This window comes from Archocentrus centrarchus, chromosome 2 (genome assembly GCF_007364275.1).
Source record: "Archocentrus centrarchus isolate MPI-CPG fArcCen1 chromosome 2, fArcCen1, whole genome shotgun sequence".
Lineage (NCBI taxonomy): Eukaryota > Metazoa > Chordata > Actinopteri > Cichliformes > Cichlidae > Archocentrus > Archocentrus centrarchus.
In genome coordinates this window covers 8,224,888-8,241,704 of record NC_044347.1, presented here as the reverse complement: position 1 = coordinate 8,241,704, position 16,817 = coordinate 8,224,888, and the positions used below count along the sequence as shown (strand labels likewise).

The 16,817-nt window shown below is 41.1% G+C and overlaps 2 protein-coding genes across 2 annotated transcripts in view; both read right to left on the bottom strand.

Annotated features, from left to right (window-relative positions):
- LOC115796156 (NACHT, LRR and PYD domains-containing protein 3-like) overlaps window positions 1-4,760 on the bottom strand; it is a 108,834-nt gene extending 104,074 nt beyond the window's left edge. The window contains exon 1 of the mRNA XM_030752434.1: window positions 4,715-4,760. The gene's annotated coding sequence lies outside the window, so the exon portion shown is untranslated. The remainder of the gene's footprint in view (window positions 1-4,714) is intronic.
- A 1,068-nt stretch (window positions 4,761-5,828) lies between these two features.
- On the bottom strand, window positions 5,829-15,074 carry LOC115796331 (protein NLRC3-like). The gene is made up of 10 exons (XM_030752679.1): window positions 14,986-15,074; window positions 14,800-14,901; window positions 11,488-11,566; window positions 10,337-10,565; window positions 8,413-10,204; window positions 7,258-7,431; window positions 6,763-6,936; window positions 6,550-6,596; window positions 6,166-6,374; window positions 5,829-5,986 (listed from the first exon to the last, which is right to left on the bottom strand). The coding sequence occupies exons 1-10, from the start codon at window positions 15,072-15,074 to the stop codon at window positions 5,927-5,929; spliced, it is 2,955 nt and encodes a 984-aa protein (XP_030608539.1). The 3' UTR covers window positions 5,829-5,926.
- Window positions 15,075-16,817: the final 1,743 nt, after the last annotated feature.

Below are 16,817 nucleotides of genomic sequence, written 5' to 3'. Positions count from 1 at the left end.
CATCTATGTTGGCCCAGATATTTGATGGCGTGAGAGCGAGACAGTCGGTCAGGTTAATTCCTCCATACATGTACAGTTTTTTTTTTTTTTTTTTTTTGTGGTTATGGCCTACAGGATACGCTGAATTACAAATAAAAGGTGACTTTTGCTGCAATCTCTCACCGATCCTTTCGACGTCCTGACGGACGCTGCCATAACAAGATTAATTTGGCCTAAATTAAATTAATTATTTAAAAAGTTTTGCGAGATCTCTCAAAAGGTACAACTTTTTTCTCCCCTGCCCCTTGTGGAGCGCCATAGTTTTACTACTTCCTAGTACATTACAATACCAAAGAACCAGGTCAAATTAAATGTTGTGAAAAAAAATAACATTTTCCTTGTACCCTTTTTTTTTTTTCGGGGGGGGGGGGGGGGGGGGGTGGGGGGGGGGGGGGGGGGTCTTTAAAAAGAAAAAAATAAAATGTCATATTTGTGAATCGGCCCTTACCAGAAACAAGAAAGTTACTCAGGTTCGTTTTACTTAATACAGACACTTAAAAAAATGTTTATTTCAAAATGGTAAAAAACACAAAAAGCGATCTCACATATCTAAAAACAAAAACAAAATAAAAACAAATAAAAAAAGGAGCTCGGGCCTGCAGCTTACCAGTGGTGAGTAAAGTGCTTGAAGAAGGGACTGCCCAAAAAAAAAAAAAGACACCAACTCACAGGTGGATGCTCACAGGTGGATCCTCCCTTCACCTACACCATACAGACCACAAAAGTGCAATACGAAGTGATGCAGTTAATTACGGCACACAAAGCACATCCCACCACCACAGACACATCCACCCAAGCCATCAGCTCCTAAATTAAAGAAAATAAATCAAATTATAATCAAATATATTTCAAGAAGACACAAACGGGATAAAACAAAAGTGGTCTTAAAACAGTTAGTGTGTGTGAGATCAATCATTCACCACACACACAAATTCTAAAACCAGGTTCCCAGATTAAATCCCCACTAGTTGCTGTTCACAACAGGGAGGCGTACAGCATAAAACAGGAGTAAGAGCGCGCCTGCATATAATAGTGTTAAAACCGTTCAGTGTTGCCCTAAAACCCCAAGCCGGTTTTGCATAAACAGGAAGACCCACTATCCCACCGATGCCCAGCACAGACTCAGAATGGGCGCATCCTTTTATCTTCCTGCAGGCACGACACCAAAATTATCATAACACCAAAAAAAAAAAGGTATTAAAATAGCGACCGGCATAAAAGAAAATCCACAAAGCTACATACCAGTCACGGCAATTACGTGCTTGAACAGAAATGGCCAGGACGGGACTTCCCCACCTACAACCTATAATTAAAGTGTCAATTTACCACAGAGTGGAATCATATACACGATAAGAGGAGAGATATACACTCTGTCTTCTAGCAACCACCAGCGTGCTCTGTAACATGAAGGTCAATACCAGGACAAGAAAACCCCGAAGCAGCGACAATGTAAACACAGCCCTTACCTGCTACAGCTAAGGGAAAACCGTGCATGAGAACCCGGAAGTGTGCATCACAGGAAGCAATATCATAATAATCAGGTGTGGTGCCCAGGTGATTAAGGTCCCTTCTGCTGCACAAGCTTTGAACATCTCAAGGAGCACTGTTCAATCAATCCTCCGAAAATGTGAAAAATATGACACAACTGTAAACCTACCTAAAATCTAGCTCTTATGGAAGAGTGGCAAGAAGAAAGCCTTTGTTTAAAGAAAGTCATGAGAAGTCCAGTGTGTAATTTACTACAGCAATGCAGGAGACACAGCAAACATGTGGAAGAACGGGTTGTGATCAGATGAGGCCAAAATTGGCAAACACCTAACACTGGATGTATGGATGGATGGATGGATGTTCTCCAGCCCAAACTACAGTATCAGTGCTTTGTGCATGCCCTGAAATACAGTAAATATGAGCTTTTTCAAAATAACTGCTACTATCTGTGGCTTTGCATGTCATGTGGTCGTGTCTGTGGGTAATGTTGCTGCAGCTCAGGAGGTGGTGCAGGCATCTATTAATATGAAGGTTGACGGTTTAATCCCAGGCTGTTCCAGTCGGCATGCCAAAGCATCTGAGGGCAAAATACTGATGTGCTTCTATGAAATACTAATGATGTATAAAGCAATTTTTAATTTCAAGCACTAAAAAAAGCATGAGAAACAGTTTATTTTTTGTCTTAACTTTTCCGGTTACATCTAATGCCATTTACATCATGTAGACTTCTCAGAAATCTGAGAAAATCCACATTTATGTATTTTTTTCCAGGATTTTCCAGAGAAAACCTGAACTTGTTATTCACACGTTCATTTGTCTATGACCACTAAATGTTGTTTAATTACATTTTAAAACATTGGTCATTAAACATGTCTGCAGAAATGACCAATGCAGTTGTTTGTTTATAGGAGGACATGTTTGGTCTATCACATATAACAGTACACACTTGTGGATTTTTGGATGCAATTTGTGGATGCAATATAATAAAATGTTGACCAGTTCAAGGGTTGTGAATACTTTTTTTAAGGCATTGTAATGTCTGAAATCTAGTCTATATCGCTACATATGTTCCGGTCAAAAAGACCTAAATCAGTCTCACTGCTTTTACTCAGAACCAGGTTCACCCAAAGGCATCATGGGTTCTGTCAAGAATCAGCAAACCAGTTCTGTGTTGGTGTCCACTAGCAGGGCAGGATGCACTAGCAGCTTCACACCAGATCAGACTGGGATCCAGTTCAGCTCTGGTTATTTCCCAGGCCATCTTGTCCAGATCCCCTTTGGAGCCATTCGTAGTGGATTGCTTTGCCCCAAACAATCTGTAGTCCTTACTGGATCTGAAATGGCTCATCTTTCCAAAATTATGCTTACTTAAAGCTGACATATTTGCCTTTATTGCTAAAATGTCATTAAAGAAAGCAGCTTTGAGTGAAATGTGAAACATTTACTGTTGCTTAACTCTTACTATGAACAGTAACTCAGTAAAACATCTGTGCTATGCTCTAAGAAAGCCACCATTGATCACTGAAGGCAGAGATTAGATCAAATTGTCAAGGGTTAATACGGGGGACATTAAAAAAGTTTTTCTGTCATTAAACAATTTTATTCATTAATAAGAAACAGTGCAGTTCTATATTAAATAAAGTGCGCTTGTTACATCTTACAGTGCATTAAATCAATTTAGAAAAACAAGGAAAAGAAAGAAATGGGCAGAAGACGGAGCAAAAACTGCATAAAAAAAAAAAAAAAAAAAAAAAAAAAAAACACCACACAGGTTTTGTCTTATAAATTGGTAATACTACAAAGTCACATGCAAATTGCTAAAGCAGATTTGTGACCCACCTGCCACAGGGACACAAACATCAATACAACAGCAGTAAATTTAGGTCAGAGTAATGAGAAATACCACAAGCTAACCCCCATTACCAGTTTGAATTTAACTTTTATATAAATAAATACATTTATATAAATATGTACCTATGTATACTTGTGAGTCATTCAAATTGAATTTCTACTATTACAGCAGCCCCTCCTGCAGTACCCTTGAGGTCCAACATTGGGCCGCGGCCGACACTTTGGGAACTATGGATATAGAGTTACAAGTATACAGAATGCTAAGAGGACACTAATAAAAGTGACGCAGGGCTAGGGGGCAACACCCAAAACACATTACCCCAGGAAAGATGTGAATTCCTGAGTTTTGAGGAAGTTCCTGCAGCAAATCTGTGAATCATAGCAGGAACAACATTTCAGAGCAGACCACAGTAACAGCTGTCAGGGGGCTCACAGCTAAAAAGGAAGCTACCGCTAACACAGCAACAAGCAAGGCCAAAGCAAACTACAGTCACACTGCAAACAATCCCAGAGATGCAGTCATTAAGCTGAAAAGGTCAAAGGACACCTCTGATGTCCTTATATAAGCAGGCTTTGAAATGTCAGAGCATGACCTGATAAAGTGACACCACTCTGAAATTCAGAAAAAAACATTTCTTCCTGTTTCGTCTTGTCAGTGTTTCAGATTTTGATCACATCTGTGAAGTAGTGACACTGTTCTGAAGTCGATTTCTCAATGTGTGAAAGAGTCAGAGATCGATTGCCACAGCAAAAGGAGCCGGTATTGTGACCTAAAGCAACACTTTACAGTCCACAGATGTGGAACTGTCACAGCCAGAAAAACAGGAACTGATTGTACTATTACATCCAAGCAGAGTCTAAAATGGATCAGCAGCTGTCTGCACTCATTCTCTGCTTAGTCCTGCGTATAAAACACCATTTATTCTTTCTCAGCTTATAAAGTAAAACCTTAGACTTCATTTTCAGAACCAGCAGTGACAATGTTGTACAAAAAAGTAGTCTGTGGGGTTCCTAACCTCGCCCACATAAAGGTAGATACAGTCCAAGTATACCTACAGTGTCACACAGTACAGCACACAGGAGCTGAATGAGCGAAGGATAAACATTCAACACAAAACTTCTGTCCTTTAGATTACAAAAACAAATGAAACATTTAAAAAGCAGTTATGAAAAAGGAACCTCTGACATCTTGATGAAAGCTTGAATAAAAACACAGACACTCCTAAATGACAGGTGACCAGTTGAACTGTCAGCCTCCATCACGAATTCACAGTTCCACCTGAGACTCTCTCAGTATGATGCCACAAAGGTTCACATTAGAGTCTGTTTGCTTTACCTTCGCCTGGACCTTCACTCGGAGACGATCATACATACAACCCCACGCTCAGGGAAGTGAGGCTGAGGTTTCAAAAGGAAGGAAACAACCAAAGAAGTCTTTTTGGGGAAGTTTCGCAAAATCAGAAAAGTAATCAGTTTGAAATCTTTGCTGAAGGTTTCACAGAAACCGTAATGACAGTTCTGTTACTGAAGGCAGTTTGGTTTGAGTTGCTTTTGTCTGAGCTTCATCCTTAATTAGATCTGATATGAACAGAGCTTACTGTGCATCCATGAGGAGCAGGAGGCCTCACTCAGACTACAAAAAAAGTGTCCATGTCTGTGACATTTTAGACTTTATCTGGCCAACAAGAAAAAACAAAACAGAAATTACAAAAACATTTAAAACATGATGAATATTTTAGGCTTTCATTCATTTTTTCACATATTTAAATGACTTCAAATGAAGTTCAAAATGTAAGACAATGAAAGGACTCAGTTGTATATCCAATCTTATTGTACATCCTGTATAATGACAATAAAGGCACTCTATTCTATGCATGTGATTTTCACATAACGCTGTGGGAGGAAACCGGAGCACCCGGAGAAAACCCACACAGAATGACCCGTGCCGAGATTGAACCCGGACCTTCTCGCTGTACGGCAACAGTAACCACCACACTGCACTGCTGCCACATTATGGCTTGTTCACATTTAGGAAACAGTCCTTATAGAAGTCTTCCACTTTCCATTTCCCTCATATTAATTACATTTTTACCAACAGGGATGTTGATTGGTCTGGTAAATTCTTCCAGATGTCTTTGGATTTGGAGCTTTCCTAAGCTCAGCTGAGGGGTGAAAGACAACATGACATTCATGGGTTGTTGAGGTATGTAGAGCTTAAAGTTTTTATTGTACCTGTTGGTTCATCATAGTAAGTGATGCTGAACACATAACCTAATCCAGGTTATAATCAGAGAAAAGAAAACCAATTCTCAAATGTGGAACAGTTTAAAACATCAACTAACTGAATCATTGATCTAGAAAAATGTCTTTTGAGTGAAAAAGAGAGACGTGTACAGACTGACTCTTCAACAGAGTTTCTCTGACAGGAGGACACTTTTTACAATCAACTCAGCACAGAAACACTGAGGAACCAGGAGACTGGACTGTAAATCCAGGATAAAGAGGTTCAGTGAATGTGGTGTTGAAGGTGTGGAGGTGGATCAGAGTGTCAGAGGAGACTCTGTAGAAGGACAGAGTGCCAGCAGGACAGTCCACATACACTGCTACTCTGTTAGAGACAGAGGAGGAGGAGGAGGAGGAGGAGGAGGAAGGGATGTTTGTTCCTCTATTACTGTGACAGACATAACGGGGACCACGATAAGAGCAGCACAGACTCCAGGACTGATCATTCCTTCCAAACACACAGTCATCTCTGTCTCCTCTCCTGCTGATTCTTCTGTAACTCACTGATATTCGAACCTCTCCTCTCCACTCGACCTCCCAGTAACAGCGACCAGTCAGACCATTTCTACACAGCAGCTGAAGCCAGTCATTAAACCTGTCTGGATGATCAGGATATGATTGAACCTCCTCCAGATGTGTCACCTTCCTGTTGTTGTCAGACAGTTTGAGGTTTCTGTTCACTGTGTTTGTGTCGATTGTGAGTCGACAGGAATCTGATGGAGAGAACAAACACAATCCAGCTGCAGTTATTGATCCATCATCTGTTCATTGATTGACACTTTGATGATGACTCCTGACATCAGAGATGTGAATGAGTGATGTGACAGTTTGAAGATGGTTGAATGTGTGCTGCTTTGTTTTCATCAATCACATTAAAAACACACTTACACTTCCTCAGACCTGGTCTCAACCATCGGACTCCAGCAGGCTCCACCCTGAAAGGAGGAGGGGGGTCAGAGGAGCACCGAGAACATTGATTGTTAGTAAAAAAAAATCCAGCCAACCTTGCTTGTCACATCTGCATGAAACAATTAGGACCTAAATGATGGAGACATAAGATACTTCCAGCTCTTCTGCGTCTATCAGAACTATTCTCAACACCTGAGAGTTTCAAGCGTCCACCGTGGATCTTTCAGTCCAGCCAACAACTTCTTAAGTCCACGGCCTTCTGGATGATTGTAGCTCAGGTCCAGCTCTCTCAGATGGGACGGGTTTGAACTCAGAGCTAAAGCTAGAGAAGCACATCCTTTCTCTGTGATCTGACACCCTGACAGTCTGTAAACATACAAAACAACAATCGATCTGTGAGCACGTCAATGGGAGGTTTTTTTCCCTTTCAGCTACAGCTCATAATATTTATATTTATAAAGTCCCATTTCACAACAGACCTCAACAGTTGTCTCAAATCAATAGTGTAGAATAAAAACACAATGTCAGAAAAATATATTATGGGGACAAGAATAATAATATGTCTAAAAGTGGCAGATAAATCATAATTTCCCAAATCATGCTTGAAGATTATGTGCTACACAAATGAGCTGTTTATTCAGTGATTTAAGTTTTACATTGTCATCAGTGGAAGTTTGAAATCCTGACCTGAGAGTTTCCAGTTTACAGTGTGGACTCTTCATACCAGCAGAAAGTTGCATTACTCCTGGATCCTGCAGGTCATTGTTACTCAGGTCCAGTTCTCTCAGGTTGTTGAACCGGGAGCTGAGAACTGAAGACAGAGCTTCAGAGCTTCTCTCCGACAGGTTACAGCCACACAATCTGAAAATGCAATTATATCTGTGATCAAAGGGTTCTTCTGGACTCGTGACTGTGGTTTCAATCGAGATGAGATAGAAAAAGATATGACAACGAAGCAGTTACAGTAAAACTACCTTGGTGCACGCTCAGCGAGCTGAAGATGGCCTGAAAAAGATTGTGAATCAGGCATTGGCAAAAGTTGAGAAACAGTTATCAATGCTAACAATAAATGCCCTGAAGTCTTAGTTTTTGTCAAAACTAGATGAAATTATGGCAGCCATTGAAGAGATGAAACACCATCACGGACTGCTCTGACGATTTTTTTTTTTTTTTTTGATAAACTCTTTGATGTAGAGAAATGTTTGCGAGGGTCTATGCTAAAACCATAAAAATGGTTACAGGAGGTGCTTGGTGGAGGACAGATGAGCTACTTCAAAGTCAAAAATTCAAAGATGGGTCCTCAAAGTCCTCATGACTAGAATATTGGGCATCTGGAGACCAGGATTTCATCTTAATGTGGTACAGGCTTCATTTATGTTGGCAGGTTAGGATAACCGATAGATAAATGAGTTCCCTAAAAACAATCATGCTACAGGAATAGCAGTCATCAGTGATTCTGTGGCTCCCTCCTTACCAATGGAATACTAAAACTCAAGCTTTTTTTCTTCCCTGTACATGTTTGGAGGTTTTCATTACACACCTGGCAAACAAAATGAGGTGCAGGTGTGTATTGGCTACAACTTGAGAAAGAGGGGTTCCTTTTATTTGTTTGTTTTAAGTATAAAGGAAGTGATCCCATTCTGTGGGGTTTTGTTGTGTTACATTGATTTTAAAAAGGTTATCTGAGATTCAGTATTTATGTCTCAGAGTAAAATCTAATTTTAAATCACAGTTTTAAATGACTCCTAGATATAGTTGTTGAGGATATTGCTAAAACAGACCTGTAATAAAAAGAAGATTCAACCATTTGTATGTTGAAGGGATGAAGGAATTTTGACTTACAGAGCTTGTTTTGAGGCTTTAACCACAGGCCAAAGCCTCAGCAGAGCCTCCTCTGAACGAGAAAATTTTGTCAGGTCAAACACATCCAGTTCTGATGACAGTAAGCTGAAGACCAGAGCTGACCAGCCAGCAGGAGACTGGTTTTCTGGAGAGAGGCATCCTGATCTCAGGGACTGTTGAATTTCCTCCAATAAAGAATGATCATTCAGTTCATTCAGACAGTGGAACAGGTTGATGCTTTTCTCTGCAGACAGATTCTCACTGAGCTTCTTCTTGATGTACTGGACTGTTTCCTCATTGGTCAGTGAGCTACTTCCTGTATGTTTAAGAAGCCCTCGTAGGAGAGTCTGATTGGTCTGCAGTGAAAGACCCAGGAGGAAGCAAAGGAACAAGTCCAGGTGTCCATTTGGACTCTGTAAGGCCTTGTTCACAGCACTTTTGTGGAGAGATTGTAATTTCTGTTTGTTGAATACAGGATACCATACAGAATTTGCATATTGTTCTTCTAGTAGACTAATACCACACTTGACAAAGGTCAGATGGACATGAAGAGCAGCCAGAAACTCCTGAACACTCAGATGGATGAAGCAAAACACCTTGTCCTGGTACAGCCCTCTCTCCTCTTTAAAGATCTGTGTGAACACTCCTGAGTACACTGAGGCTGCTCTGATATCGATGCCACACTCTGTCAGGTCTGATTCATAGAAGATCAGGTTTCCTTTCTGCAGCTGATCAAAAGCCAGTTTTCCCAGAGACTCAATCATCTTCCTGCTCTCTGGACTCCAGTGGGGATCTGTCTCAGCTCCTCCATCATACTTGACCTTCTTCACTTTGGCCTGAACCACCAGGAAGTGGATGTACATCTCAGTCAGGGTCTTGGGCAGCTCTCCTCTCTCTCTGGTTTTCAGCACATCCTCCAGAACTGTAGCAGTGATCCAGCAGAAGACTGGGATGTGGCACATGATGTGGAGGCTTCGTGATGTCTTGATGTGGGAGATGATCCTGCTGGCCTGCTGCTCATCTCTGAATCTCTTCCTGAAGTACTCCTCCTTCTGTGGGTCAGTGAACCCTCTGACCTCTGTCACCATGTCAACACACTGAGCAGGGATCTGATTGGCTGCTGCAGGTCGTGTGGTTATCCAGAGGCGAGCAGAGGGAAGCAGGTTCCCCCTGATGAGGTTTGTCAGCAGCACATCCACTGAGGTGGACTCTGTAACATCAGCCAGGATCTCAGTGTTGTGGAAGTCCAGAGGAAGTCGACACTCATCCAGACCATCAAAGATGAACACAACCTGGAAGTGTTCAAAGCTGCAGATTCCTGCTTCTTTGGTTTCAGTAAAGAAGTGATGAACAAGTTCCACCAAGCTGAACTTTTTCTCTTTCAGCACATTCAGCTCTCTGAAAGTGAATGGAAACATGAACTGGATGTCCTGGTTGGCTTTGTCTTCAGCCCAGTCCAGAGTGAACTTCTGTGTTAAGACTGTTTTCCCAATGCCAGCCACTCCCTTTGTCAGCACTGTTCTGATTGGTTCATCTCTTCCAGGTGAGCCTTTAAAGATGTCTTCTTGTCTGATTGTTGTTTCTGGTCTGTCTGGTTTCCTGGATGCTGTTTCAATCTGTCTGACCTCATGTTCATCATTGACCTCTGCAGTCCCTCCCTCTGTGATGTAGAGCTCTGTGTAGATCTGATTCAGAAGGGTTGGGTTTCCTGCTTTAGTGATGCCCTCAAACACACACTGGAACTTCTTCTTCAGAGCAGATTTAAGTTTATGCTGGCAGGTGATGGGAAATTCTCAAAAAACAGATAAAAAAAACTATAAACATTGAACTTAAGCATTTCACAATTTAAGAGTGCAAATGGTAATGCAAATTCATAAATATCATGTGTTGCCTATGTTTTAAAACCTTTTAGAAATCCTCTTACTGCTCTGCAGACGTTGAGCCAGCTCCTCCTGCTTCATTCTCCTGAGGAAGTACAGAGTGATCTTCACAAAAGCCTCTCTTCTGTTACTCCCCTGCTCGTCATCTTCACCCTGCAACACCTCCTCATCCTCCCCATGACTCTCTAAGCATTCTGGGTAATCTGGATTCAGAACCTTCTGGATCTTCTTCAACTCATTCTTCACAAAAGTGATGATGTTGTTCTCCAGAAGCTGGAACAGAATTTTACATGAATGAACCCAAACCAGAAATGACTGAAATACATTCTGAAACATGAAGAGAGGTAATAACATATTTGTAGATGGTCACTATTTTTAAATTATTGACCTAATTTTGTTGAAATTGAGGAATCTGTGTTTGACTTTTCAACCTCTGATTGGACTCTGGCCTTCCTTCATAGTAGCAGGAAATGTGTAGAGCAAAATTACATGTTAAAATTACAAATTAAAAATATCGCATCATTTTTTTTTATCTTTTACAATATCTGATAAAAACACGGAAATCCCATCAGTGAGATGCATCTAAGCTAAAAGGTAAAGGTTTTTTGTTTTTGCTTTTTTTGGTGCACTCTGGTGCAGAAACTCTGATTTTCTTTCTAATATCAGTGTTGGATTATCTCGAGTGAACAGAGGCGCCTCATATGTGCATACAAGCTTTACTGTGTTTCTGGCAGTGTCATATCAGGTTGTCATAAAAAGGCAGTATAACTGCAGCAGTTAAAAACTGCTATTTCTAATTTGGCTTCAAATTCACAGAGTATGAGGAGACAGTCCATGTATTTTGTAGCACTGATGATTCGGAGAGCCAGTAGATCCTATCATGGTGCGTCCAGTGTGGAAGTGGTCACCACAGGAGAAAAAGGGGACAAAACCTTTCCAAACCTTCCATCAGGCTCTCACCCAGCACCATGTGGTACTGTGGTAATGATAATTTAAGGAAGAAATCAGAGAAATTGCAGGCACTCCATATTTCATCTGTCAATTTGGGTTCAGCACATCAAACTCCATAAAAATAGCACGTTTTGTCTTTTTGATAACGTCTGAAAAATTATTCACTCGTGCAATCCAGTGAACTCAGCACAGAAATGACTGAAGAGAAAAGATGTAAAAAACTGATTGTTGTACATGTACAAACCATAAATATGGAGTCCAGCTGTGTTTGATGCTGCTGGGCAGACTGACCACTGGGAACCTCTGAGCTCTCCTGATCCACTCTGTGGAGGAATCATGAAGAATTATTTCCCATCGTGTCTGTCCTCACACAAACAGAAGCTGAAGGTTTGACTCAGCTGTAAAGGTTTATTAAGCTTCAGCAGATCCCACTGAGAATCAACAGCTCAGCTGCAGCTGTTCACAGCTGTAAGCTCAGTTTAGTCCTTCAAAAAAACCCCAAAAGAACTAGCTTCATCTGAAGCTGCAGAGAGCCAGATATTCTCTCTGTAGCTGTGACTGGTTTAAGGGTGCGGTCCTGGTTTTTATGAGTCAGCAAAGCAGTGAAGATGTAAACCACTGTGTGCAGTCATTTAGCTTTTTATCTTTCATCAAGAACGACATCACTGGATTCCAGAGGTGGGAAGTAACGAAGTACAAATACTTCGTTACTGTACTTAAGTAGATTTTTTAGGTATCTGTACTTTACTTGAGTATTTATTTTTCTGAGTACTTTTTACTTTTACTCCCTACATTTTTACACAAGTATCGGTACTTTCTACTTCTTACATTTTCAAAACAGACTCGTTACTTTTTAACACGTCAGGGAGAAGTTTGCGTTTTCGGTCAGTGCGCCGTCAGTCATCAAGTGATCTGAGCCGGAGGAATATTAACATATAAGAGACAATCATACTGGCGTTTCCTCCATCACCGGGGCTTATCGGGTACAAAGGGATTAAATACACAAACCCATGTAATTAATGTCTCATTTATAGCGCTATAATCAGGGGTTACAGCGGGCCGTTAAGTTATGCTCGCGGCACATAAACAGCTTAGCTAGCGCTACTGAAGAGGAGCGAGCATGAAGGGAGTAACGTGTGGCAGGTAAATGCAACGTTTTTAAATGCTCAACAAATATCAGCAAACACACAAAGTGTGTGCAGTTTGTCACACAGTGTGTCTACTAGCTAAAAGAAGAGCTGCTGTATTTCAGGGAGAGCAAAGAGAGAGAAGTTCACTCAGAGATGGAGAAAGAGGACAGGAGAGGAAGAAGAGAGGTTAGATTTAAAGGTAAGGACTGGAAAATAAACTGAAGTATGCTGACTTTGTGTTATTCAAAGATTGTATGAAAATACTGCAGTTTAGTACGTAATAAACAGGTTATCTTGTTGTACTGTATTTACAGTAAAGCTCTGTGTTGGACTGGAGCACAGTGTTTGTGTTCATGGTCAGAGTTACAGGTTACATCAGTGCAGCAGAGATGAGTTTGAATCAAAGCTGCTGATGCTGAGATTCATTCACTGAGTCCAACATTTCTACAGCCTGTATGCTGTCAGTGTAGAGGATGGAGATCAGCTCAGATAGCTGTGAAATACTGGGTTACATCTTTGTGAGTTCAGTTCATCCACACAGAGCAGTAAACCTCAGAGCAGCAGCAGCAGGTCAGCTGATCACAGCCTGCACACCAACATCATTTACTGCAGCTCACAATAGAAAGCTGTGATTCTTCTCCCCATGCAGAACCACTACAGCTGATTTTAGGGTTCCTCCACCTTCTGAATCCCACTGTAACCCCTGAGTATCCTCATGTTTGTGTTTAGGTGGAGACACAGTCACCCTCTACTGTGGAGGACACAGAGAACAGAGCTGTGTTTAAATTCCCTTTCACAGTTTGTGATTCAAGCTGAGTACATTCATTAGAATTAAAATTTAGATGGAATAACGTTTGTGTTCTCATGTATTATTTTATATTATTACAATAATATATAATAAGGTTCAGTTAGCTTTACACAAAAATAGCAGGTAGAAACGTCCTCCAAAGAGTTACTTTTACTTTCTTACTTTGAGTAAATTTCAGAGCCTGTACTTTTTTACTTTTACTTAAGTAAAGAAGTTGAACCAGTACTTCGACTTTTACCAAAGTATTTTTTAACACAAGTACTTGTACTTCTACTTAAGTACAGAATGTCAGTACTTTTGCCACCTCTGCTGGATTCAGTCAGAAGAACATAATTATTACTCAGTGAGAATTTATTATTCTTACCTTTAGTTCCTCTTAATTTTAGGGACATACTCTTGGAAGACCTTTAAATTTGTGCATGAACAAATCATAAATAAATACATTTACAGATATGGTTTGTACATTGGCCCATCAGTCATTAATGAAGCACTTTGATTTTCTATGACTAGATTGTATTGATGTGTGATCGAAACAACAACATGATGTTTTACATTTTAGTGAATCTTTTACTTTTAGAGAGAATGTTTTTTGCTTACTGGATGGTCCTCAGGTTTAGGAAATAATAATCCTAAATCAACCTTAATGAAGATAATTAATTAATCAACACATCAAAAAGCACTTCCAGCAACACCTGAGACCACCTGAGTGAATTACCTCACTGCACCGCACAGCTCAAAGGAGCCCCCTGCTGGAGCAGCTGCGGTCCTACAGACACTCTCTACTACACAAACACCTCCTACAACATCCATTCTTTACAATCTGACTGCTGTGTTTGTGGAACAAACTCCAACACACACCGCTTCACATATGAACACAGAAGTGTGTAGACTTTTCTTGTAATTGTCTGCCATCGTTGGCCGCTCACAGTGAGAGCGGGTAAGAACGCCGCGGCTCTGTGCCATTACCGGCCTGAAGTCCTCAGTCTCCAGCAGCTTGTGGTTTCCATAATTATTCTCAGGTCAGTTTTAAGATGCTTAAAATAACTGTTTTACAGAACAGCAGGGTTTCAGACCTCTGCGTAAAGCGTGTGTCCCGTTTCTTTTTCACTTGTTCTGTGCTATGAAGCACATTTCTGACACAAGTGTGGTCGCAGGTGAGAGTCTGGGTCTCTTTCTTGCTTGAGGCCGTCTTGAAGACGGCACGTGGATTTTAAAACTACAACATTTTCAGCTCGCTTGTCGTTTGTTCCAACACCAACTTGTTAGATGCGGCGCTCCCCAGCTGATAATACCCCCAAGCTGATCTGAGCCGCTGTTGTCTCTCTGCTGCTTTGTGTGCCTTTTTGTATCATTTTTTTTTCTTAAAATAAAAAAAAACTGTATTTTACGTCTAAACTCGTTTCTTCCCTTATCAGTGGGTGAACCTGATTCTTTTTAGTGAAGGAATTTAATTACTTGGCTGAAACTCTCAGGGTGGGAATTTTGTCAATTATCCGCTGATTTGTAATTGATTATTCCTGTTGCTTTTCACTCACCACACCTTCCCGCGCTCACCACACTGACATTAAACATGTAAACATGAGAAAGTCTTCAGCTGCAGCATTTAGACCCAGCTTACCTCTCTGCAGGAGGAGAATATCTTGCTGTGAACGGAACGATCATCCCCTTTCGCCGGCTTCTCTTTAAGGACAGACGGCTGGATCCAGGTCCACCTTTCCTCCTGTGAATAATGATGCAGCAGTGATGTGAGTGCTGAGCTGTGACATGGAGAAGAGTCATGGACAGTTAGAGATGGTCATCTCACCTCTGAGCTTTGGTCTGGCTCTCATGTTCCCCACACAGAGTGGTTTTAGAGGGAGGGACTCCCTCCTCTCTGTCCTCACACTGATCCATGCTGCTGAATTCACATCAGCTCACACACACTTTCTACCTTCACCTGCAGAGGAAACACACATCAGCTCAGCACACACATACTGAAATCTTCCTTTCATCATGTGTGCAGTCCAAATATCAGCGGCTTCTTTCCTGCTTTAGTGTTAGTCTGAAAATATTCAGGTTAGTATTGTGAACAGCTTCAAATCAACTTTCCTAGTAATTTAGATTCAGTTGATCACGTTGTGGCTTCAGTTTTACAATCATGTTCCATTCAAATGTTTACTGAGTTGCAAACAGTCCCATAAACACTCACTGACACCTGAGGCCTCTGATAGAAGCAGAACGCTTGATTCTGATCTGCTGCTGAGTCTGTTTGAGTCTGCTGGAACTGCAGCTGATACAACAGGACTCACACTGACTCACTCTGAGGACTCACACTGACTCACTCTGAGGACACACACTGACTTACTTTGAGGACTCACACTGACTCACTCTGAGGACTCACACTGACTCACTCTGAGGACACACACTGACTTACTTTGAGGACTCACACTGACTCACTCTGAGGACACACACTGACTCACTCTGAGGACACACACTGACTCACTCTGAGCACTCTGAGGACACACACTGACTCACTCCAATGTCCACATCTTTATCAGGCTGTGGGACTTTAAGCTTTAAACAGGTGCAGTGTTGCATACTGGAAACCTATAGAAACCTATAGACAACAATAAAGCTGATTAACCAGTTGAATGAGACTAATGAGAGAGAGAGAGAGAGAGAGAGAGAGAGAGAGAGAGAGAGAGAGAGAGAGAGAGAGAGAGAGAGAGAGAGAGAGAGAGAGAGAGAGAGAGAGAGACAGAGAGAGAGAGAGACAGAGAGACAGAGAGAGAGAGAGAGAGAGAGAGAGAGAGAGAGCTTCTTTTTATGATTGATTTCTCAGGGTTTCCTGTCAGTGAATTTGTCCAAGCTCCCATCACTGTTTTAATGCTCAGATTTGCTGCTATTGGGAATAATTTACTGCTTCAGTTAAAAAAAAGCAGGTGAACTCCACTAGAGTAACAGTCGACTCTTTTTCTTACTGTTGGATAAACCTGTTGTTTACTTTACTAAAGTAGAGTTTTCAGGTATCTTGAGTATTTTTTGGGCACTTTTTTCTTCCCTGTATTTGAACACAAATGTCTCCGTTTCACTCCTTACATTTTCTAAGCAGGCTCGTTACTTTAGGTTTAACACACTTGAGTGGAGGGGTTATTTCTGTCCTTGTGCTCTTTCAGACTTCAAACCAAATTTGAGCCAAAATGGAGGGAACAGCAGCATGAACGGCAATCCTGATGGTGTACCATCACCTCTGGATGCACAATTTCAAATGCAACTTTTTAAACAGCTTAACAAACATCAGCAAACACACAAACACTTTCTGCACAGTGTGTCACAGTGTCCCTGCTTGTTAAAGGGGCAACTGCAATATTTCCCAGGATTTTGCAGAATTGTGGTGATGTTTACACACACACTATATTGGATTGGTGAAATTCTGCTTGTGTTCTACGTGATTGATTAGAACTGAAGTTGAATAAAGTTTGTGTTCTTGTATTAATATTGAAGGCAGAGGTTCAAATATGTTTGACAGCTGACAGAAACGTTCTCCTGAGCTACATTTTATTTTGACTAAAATTTCAGAGCCTGTACTTTTCCACTATTACTGGAGTAAAGAGGTTGAGCCAGTATTTCAGCATTTGTATTTTAAACCCACAGGAA

Bases quoted from the DNA above. Each gene is read 5' to 3' on its own strand.
- LOC115796331 (XM_030752679.1), bottom strand. From the start codon at position 15,074: ATGGATCAGTGTGAGGACAGAGAGGAGGGAGTCCCTCCCTCTAAAACC. The intron at 10,205-10,336 runs GTAAGAGGATTT...CTGTTTTTTGAG, and splicing joins GGCTCAACGTCTGCAGAGCA to AATTTCCCATCACCTGCCAG. The intron at 6,375-6,549 runs GTAAGTGTGTTT...TCTCTCCATCAG, and splicing joins GAGACCAGGTCTGAGGAAGT to ATTCCTGTCGACTCACAATC.